The sequence below is a fragment of the Rutidosis leptorrhynchoides genome, chromosome 4 (genome assembly GCF_046630445.1).
Source record: "Rutidosis leptorrhynchoides isolate AG116_Rl617_1_P2 chromosome 4, CSIRO_AGI_Rlap_v1, whole genome shotgun sequence".
Classification (NCBI taxonomy): Eukaryota; Viridiplantae; Streptophyta; class Magnoliopsida; order Asterales; family Asteraceae; genus Rutidosis; species Rutidosis leptorrhynchoides.
In genome coordinates this window covers 637,042,193-637,049,462 of record NC_092336.1, presented here as the reverse complement: position 1 = coordinate 637,049,462, position 7,270 = coordinate 637,042,193, and the positions used below count along the sequence as shown (strand labels likewise).

Sequence of the window (7,270 nt, the reverse complement as noted above, 5' to 3'; positions counted from 1 at the left end):
CTCATTCCCCCAAGTTTACCCTCTGCGGGGGAGTCCAAAGGATTCGTTCGTAGGGGATCCTGAGTCACCAAAAAAAAAAAAAAAAAAAAAAAAATTTTTGCCTTTTTATGGGCTACATGCCTACATTTGGACTAGAAAATAAATGGGCTTCACCCGACCCGAAAGCTGAAAGTATAGTCCTTGAAACTCGCACACAAAAATCCAAATCCAAATCCAAATCCAAATATTCTTGATTGATTTTATGTATTGACCAATTTAGGGTTTTGATTAGGGTTTTTTTTGTTCATCATGGCCTACTCTTCTAGGGCTGTTTCAAGGTTATGTTCTCGATTTCAATCTTTATCCCCCAAATTCAATACTAGTAATAAAAACTTTGTATCTCTATCAACTGATTCATCATCTCCATCATTCTTCAAATTTACCTCAAACCCCCAAATTTCTTCCTCATTTCGCCGTACTTCAAGGTTTGTTCTTTCCATAGTTCTTTAAAATATAATTAATTAGTTATATATCTGTATGTATGTGTGTGTACTACTGTATTTTGATTCAAATCTTACAATGTTATAGCATTACAATGTAATCTGTTATATTTGCAGGTTTTGATCTTTATTAATTTTGTGTACCTATTCAGCATATACCCATTAAAATCTAGACAGTAGCAAAATTATAACTTGAAATTTTGATAGATGAATATAAGAATCTAGAAAATTTTGAGATATAATCAAGGGTTAAAATGCAGAGAAATGGTGATGAAGGGTTTGTTACTGCTAATTTGTTAGTCACTCTGTTTCTGTTGTTTCAGATTACCAGTGGAATTAAGCGCGTTGATAACGATGTTGCCATTGCATAGTGCAACTGCTTCATCATGTTTAAAATCGGGATTGTCGTTAGAGTCTCAAAGCTGGGGATTAGTCCCTCAAGGTCAGTTTTTTATCCTTAATTTGTCATTTTGATTATTTGATTTTGAATTTTATTATAAAGCTATAAATAAATGGACTGTGGATTAGTAGTTAATTATCTATCGCTAGACACCTATATCATTTGACAGTCCTCTGAAGTCCAAAATATTGGTATTATTGTCATGTTTTGACAATTTATGTACGTATTGAATTGAATAAAGGTTACACATAGGGATGGCATCGGGTCGGGTCTAGGTAATCCCAGACCCAAACCCGATTAAGAAACCATGTCCCCAACCCGGACCCATACCTGTCATATAGATGAAGAATTTACATCCGGATACAAATCAATATTAACTTTCGGACCAAAAACGTATGTTAATATTATGCACCTCTCTTGCATTAATGTGCCTAGTCATATAGATGAAGAATTTACATCCGGATACCTTATATTGATTTGCGTGTTTCTATGATTCGTTATTCTGTTCTAATATTATTTCATGATTTGATCTTGCAGGCATTTCAATGCCTTTATGACATTGTTTTGGCTAATTACATCAAGGGGAAGTTTACATGAATAGAAACATAGGCTAAACAAGTTTCTTATTTTGACATGTAATGCTACTTTGGATACTCAAAATTATTCAAGTCTTGCAAAAGATCATATTTGATCTGTGTTTTAAATCTTTTGTCTAGTGTTTGCCCTTCAAAATCAATTGTACGCAGTTCTTTGCGAAATAAAATGTCAAGTTGTCGAATGGATATTGATAAAACCATGCTGCTAGTCATGTTTTACTTTCATATTGGTACTTATATATGAGAAGGGTGAATTTCCAATTCTCCATTTGTTAGTTAATGTTAATATTAATTTCTTATTTGTAAATGTAATGTTATGCACAGTATAAATTGCTAGTGCTATTGGGTTTGGACTACTTGAGGCATATTTTATAAAACAAATTTTTACCATGTATAGGTTACTTGTAGAAAATCATTTACCCCAACAGTACTGGTTTGAACTTAATTCAACATGAATCAGTTAGCAAGATAAAAAAGGCAAACCTGTAAATAAGTTCTAAATACTGAATAAAGGTTAACTTACAGTTTCAGTTATTAAAAAAAAAAAAAGAAAAAAAAAAAAGAAGCAAATTAGGCACAACTTGGAAGCTAAATGCATAAATGTGAATTTCATACAACAAAGAAACATCATCATCGAATTAATAAGTCCATAACTAAAGGCGGTTGTTGGATACGGAGTAACAAACAAGGGCTGAAGATAAGTGAATTGTCACTACGTTTTAAAATTAATAGTAAGACAAGTGATTTTTTAAACTGAATTAAAACTAAAAAGCTAAAGTTAGCTTGTTATGGTACAAAATGATCATCCAAGAACAGTTTCTGTACATACAAACATTTCTTACAAGAACTTGTTACAATCCACATGCAGGAACAAATGACTATTTCCAAAACCAGTAACAACTTCAAGTAGTAGGAGGATCGTATTATCTCAGCCTTGTTTGACTTTTTAAAGTCAAACCTCAGATACATCAACAAATTGCAATCTTGTGTAAGGTCAACAGCTGTTGGTTTAAGTTTTGGTTTCATCGACAGTAGCGTCACCATCTTCCGTAAGGTCAACATGAATCCATTTCTGGAACACAATAAGAGATACTAAAGATTAAAAGAAAAAAAGAAAAAAAGATGGATTCCCATAATAAGAAACAAAACAGAATCTAACCATCTTGTATATTTTTCGGCCGAGCAAACTTGAATATTTTCAAGTAGCTCATAAAGTCATAGTACAATTTAACATGTGCATATGCTAGCAGAATAGAAATATAGAAAATGAATAAAAATATTACCTTGAAGGAGAAGATCTAGGATACGAGAAACAATATCTTTGACAGCTTACGGAATTTCTATGTGAGCCAAAGAAGGAACACAAATGGTCCACTTTTTGCTCCTAATAGCTTTAGTCAAACATTCCACCATGAAAGTCAAGCAAAAAGTCAAACCTGCTTAAACATACACAGATCCAATTCCTGATCAAAACATTAAGTTGCAGGCAAGAACAGAGCCTGAAGTGGATCTGCTTAAACATACTTTTAGTATTGATCTGATAGAGTGAGATTTGTTTCATTTGACTTTTATATATTATATAAAGCCAAATGCTAATGATTTTTTTGATAACTTTTCAGGTTAGTGAGAAGAGGGATTTGAATGTTACAATTACGTATCCAAGCAATCTTATCATTAAGAAAGTATTTTAGCAAAAGGGTGCAGCAGATGTATATCCCTGATTTCGAAGAGAAGTTTGTGATGGGATTTAAGCTGGCAAGCAGAGTACTTTTTAGGCAAATTTCATCTAAAATTTTTGATGCAAATAAGGATTTCAAAGAACTCTGACTGGTGAATTCAAAGTCAAACTCTCAATCTGAGTCAACTATGAAGAATGATGACATTGGATCGGCTAGTGCACTGAAGAACAATGAATTAAGATAATTCCTGGGCAACACAGAAGAATTATTACTCCATGTACTCAAGACTTAAGTATGGATGATGATACCTTCATTGGGCAACACCAAGAAACTACTTTTGGCTTAGGTGATGATGATACCTTCAATGGGGAAGGTGGTACCTTCGTTAGGTAACACAAAGAAACTAATGATAGTCAGTCTGCTTTAGGCTTAATCAAATATGATCAAGAAGTAGAAGATCAACAAGAAGATGAAGGTGATGAGATTAGGGAGGAAAAGGATGTTGATCATGAAACAGAACAAGATGAAAATGAGGATGAAGCTAAAGAAGTGGAGCATGATGAAGAAGAAGATTTTGAAAAAGAGCAGAAAAGTAGCAAAATTATGAGGGAAAAAAAAGAAGGTTAAACAAGTGAAGCATGTATGGCGCCAAGTTAATAAGAAGCCTATGAAGAAATGCATGAAAGTAGTAATCATGAATCCAACTGATAGGTTGTCAAAAGATAGGTAGAAAAACTTCAATTATTTTTACAAATAATGGGATGCAATTTTGTATTAACTATTAATCATTAACAATCGAATTGAATTAATTAACTGCAGGTACATGGCTGCAGAGTTAAGTCTTCTAGAATCAATGCAGGAAAAGAAAGTAACGATCAGCAATCCGATTACTAGGCCAGCGCTTAGAGTTGAAACAAGAAAGAGGATAGGTGACACTGGGCTCTTGGACCACTTTCTGAAGCATGTGGCAAACAAGGTGGCACCAGGTGGAAAGCTCCAGTTCAGGCGGTCACACAATGCTGACGGTGCAATGGAATACTGGCTGAAGGATGCAGCCCTTGTTAAAGAACTTAGTCATCTGAAACAAGATATTTCATTCATCAAAAGGTATATAACTTGCAATTAAAAATGTTAAGTAATTCTATTTTTTAAGAAAGTTTGATAATGTAAGTGATAGTTCAATAAATATTACACGGAGTACGTGCCAAAGAAGCAGTTTGGGAAGAAATTGCAGGACTGAGAGGGTAATGACAAACTTTTTAAAATAATTAAATAGTGACTTTTTTTATTTGATTAGGCTATTATGTCTATAAACAGGGAGATTCAAGAGTTGACTTTACGAAATAAGCAAGAGCAAAGTCAAAGTCGAGTGGTTTCTGAAGTTGTTGACACAATTCCCATATGGCTCTATGCAAGTTATGGTTATTTGTTATTTTTTGCCTCATTGAGTCTCTTAAACATTGATGTAGATAATTCAGTCTTAACAAAGTTGACAACTATGTTCCTTTGTAATTGATTTCATAGAGCAAATATCTGTATTTGATATATATTTGAAAATTAGGGAGATCAAAATTATACATGCTAATCTATAAGCTTTCAATCTATAGATTCCTTGTTCACATAAAAATTAAGTCTACACAAATTACCTCAAACGTTTGTAGCACGTAACTTTTCTTCGTTCTTTTCCTCATCTTCTACACTTTGCTCATCGCTTTGAACACCCGATCCCAGCATCAACGCTTTACCTTCCTCCGAATTATTCACACCATTAATGGCTGCACTTCTCTTATAATTCCAAACAAGCATCGACACATAATCTTGAGGTGATATAAGACCTTCTTCAATTAAAGTTGTACGATTTTGTTCAAATGTTTTTGGATCATCCAATCTTATATATTCAAGTAACGCCTTCTCGTGATCAGGCCTCCACCCAACAGGAAACGGGCTGTAATCAGTTTCGGGCACCAATGACATTCGTGTATACTGAAGCCCTTCAATCGATTCAGCAAGACCCATTCTTAACAAATTATTATACTCGGGTGACTGTCCCTTTTTCTCCTTTAATGGACGTCGAAGTGTCCTGTCACCAATTTTATAAACTTTAGCACGTGACCGAAGCTTATATTTTGCAGCATAAAGTTTTGCAAGAGAACCCCTTATAATATAAGAACAAAAATTCACAATCTTTTTTCGGTTATCAGCAAATCTGTACCATTCAACCATTGTAGACAAAAGCTTGTTCATTTGCGCATTAGTATGCGCTTGCGTGGCATGAAACATTCTAAAACAGGGCTGTGGGTCCGGATCTCTATCACCCTTTAAAAATCCCAACTTTCTAAACTGTTTAATGCATTGTTTTAAGCTCGCAGTGACCGATAATAAAGTACCAACGCCCTTTTCACTGATAATTTTACCACCCGTTGCAGTATATCTAAGAGTTGGGTATACAACTCTTCTACACAAAACATGATCAAGAAACATAATACCTTTCGTTATATGTTCAATCGGTAGACTTTCGTTGTCTAGTTTAAGATTATATTTTTGATCACAAAATTCGATTAATTGTTTTCTAAGAATAGCAGCATCGGCTCTAGGACCACGGACCCCAATCAAGAAATGACCACCAAAACGAATATAATCGATTTTCCTAGTCTTATCGGGCCCACTAGTGGGAACGAATTCGGGCCAAGACGTATTGCCTTGGTCAACTTCTCCTTCGGGACTATTCCATATCACATCACTCTTTGAAGGTTTGTAAAACTCTTTAATTTTACCTTCCATCCAACGGTCCAATTCGTCTAAACAAATATTAGCCAACAACGGGCTTAAAATCCCACAATGTCCCCAAGTCGGAACCTTTTGAGCTTCTTCAGGTGCAAACCCGAAAAAAGATTCCAACCAATACGGGTCGGGTTTCGGCTCGTCTTCAGCCAAAACCCGTTTTTTCTGATACTTCCTTTTGGTTCTCTTTTTCTCAACGGGCGGGCTAGTAATAACGGGAGTAGTCATAGCCGATTTCACCAAATCAATCACCATTTTATCTCTAACATCTCTCATTAAAGCACTAATCACCATACCAACTTTTAACCCGTCCAAAACTGTACTCAAATCCCCTTTTATATACCACAAATACCCTGCAAAACTCCTCCTAACAACCCTTAACGCCGTATGCGCAGTCCTACCTGGTCTAAAAGCATACGACTTGTCCGAAAATCTCCCTTCATAAACAGGCTCCAAAATCATAAACAAAACCTCTTGAACAATCCTATCTTGAAACGGGCTAGGTTGTGTTGTAGTCAAGATAGCCCTAATTTTCCTTTTTGATAAAGATTCGTACTCGGTTTTATCTTTGGGGGATTTTATAAAAAACTCTAACCGAGCACCCCATCGAAACCGGTTATCAAGAACAGCATTCCTAAGTGCTAATAAATCATCAAGTGCTAATCTTTGTACAGAACTTTTAGGCATATAAGAACCCATTTCATCAGCACAAACTTTCTGATATGCTAAAACCCATAACTCAAATCTTCTTAAATAATTAGTTAAATTAGTAACAGTTTGATTAGGGTTTCGAAAACTATCAATCCATAACTCTGAACATACAGATACACCGTCTTCTTTCATTAGGGTTGATGGGTCATTTGGGTCAACATTAACCCTACTGAATTTGTTTTGGTAATTGTTGTACTTTGTTGAAGTGTACATAAATGATTTAAATACAGAAAACCCATTTCTGTTTTTAGGGTTTATGCTGATTATCGATTTAATAAGTATTGAATCACTGAAAATGCTAAAACACCTATTCATCTTACCTGAGAAAAGCAGCGATTGTGGTGGCAGTGAGAAGAGGTCAGCTCAGATTAGTGTATCGAATTGAAAAATGAACATGAACGTGCTTTTGATAAATCTTATTTGGCCCAGTTGTATCGAATGATAATTAGGCTGTAGCTTGTAAGTGGGGTTTGTATATATAAGCCCAAATATAGAATTAGGGTTGGTCCAGGTTTAATCTTCATCAATCTCTGGGGCTTTGTTTTTTTTTTTTTTTTTTTGAAAAAATATAGAATTAGGGGATTATTACCAAAATGCCCTTTTTTTAAGCACGTTGACTGACAG

General features: G+C 34.8%; 2 protein-coding genes across 3 annotated transcripts; one reads left to right on the top strand and one right to left on the bottom strand.

Annotated features, from left to right (window-relative positions):
* Positions 1-229: 229 nt before the first annotated feature.
* Positions 230-1,736, top strand: LOC139904286 (uncharacterized). Its single transcript, XM_071886226.1, has 3 exons — positions 230-464; positions 803-921; positions 1,417-1,736. Exons 1-3 carry the CDS (start codon positions 289-291, stop codon positions 1,434-1,436), a joined length of 315 nt encoding a protein of 104 aa, XP_071742327.1. The 5' UTR covers positions 230-288; the 3' UTR covers positions 1,437-1,736.
* A 526-nt stretch (positions 1,737-2,262) lies between these two features.
* Positions 2,263-7,069, bottom strand: LOC139904285 (nuclear intron maturase 2, mitochondrial). 2 transcript variants are annotated; one of them, XR_011778723.1, is made up of 3 exons: positions 4,801-7,069; positions 2,759-2,911; positions 2,263-2,547 (listed from the first exon to the last, which is right to left on the bottom strand). XR_011778723.1 is itself a non-coding variant. In XM_071886225.1 (2 exons), the coding sequence occupies exon 1, from the start codon at positions 6,959-6,961 to the stop codon at positions 4,802-4,804; it is 2,160 nt and encodes a 719-aa protein (XP_071742326.1). In that variant the 5' UTR covers positions 6,962-7,069; the 3' UTR covers positions 3,759-4,232; position 4,801. The 2 variants fall into 2 exon arrangements, 1 of the variants encoding a protein (XP_071742326.1); XM_071886225.1 differs by lacking the exons at positions 2,263-2,547; positions 2,759-2,911 and adding an exon at positions 3,759-4,232.
* Positions 7,070-7,270: the final 201 nt, after the last annotated feature.

Excerpts from the sequence above, each read along its gene's own strand:
- LOC139904285 (XM_071886225.1), bottom strand. The coding sequence starts at position 6,961 with ATGAATAGGTGTTTTAGCATTTTCAGTGATTCAATACTTATTAAATCG.
- LOC139904286 (XM_071886226.1), top strand. The coding sequence starts at position 289 with ATGGCCTACTCTTCTAGGGCTGTTTCAAGGTTATGTTCTCGATTTCAA. Across the intron at positions 465-802 it reads TCATTTCGCCGTACTTCAAG|ATTACCAGTGGAATTAAGCG; the intron begins GTTTGTTCTTTC and ends CTGTTGTTTCAG. Across the intron at positions 922-1,416 it reads CTGGGGATTAGTCCCTCAAG|GCATTTCAATGCCTTTATGA; the intron begins GTCAGTTTTTTA and ends TTGATCTTGCAG.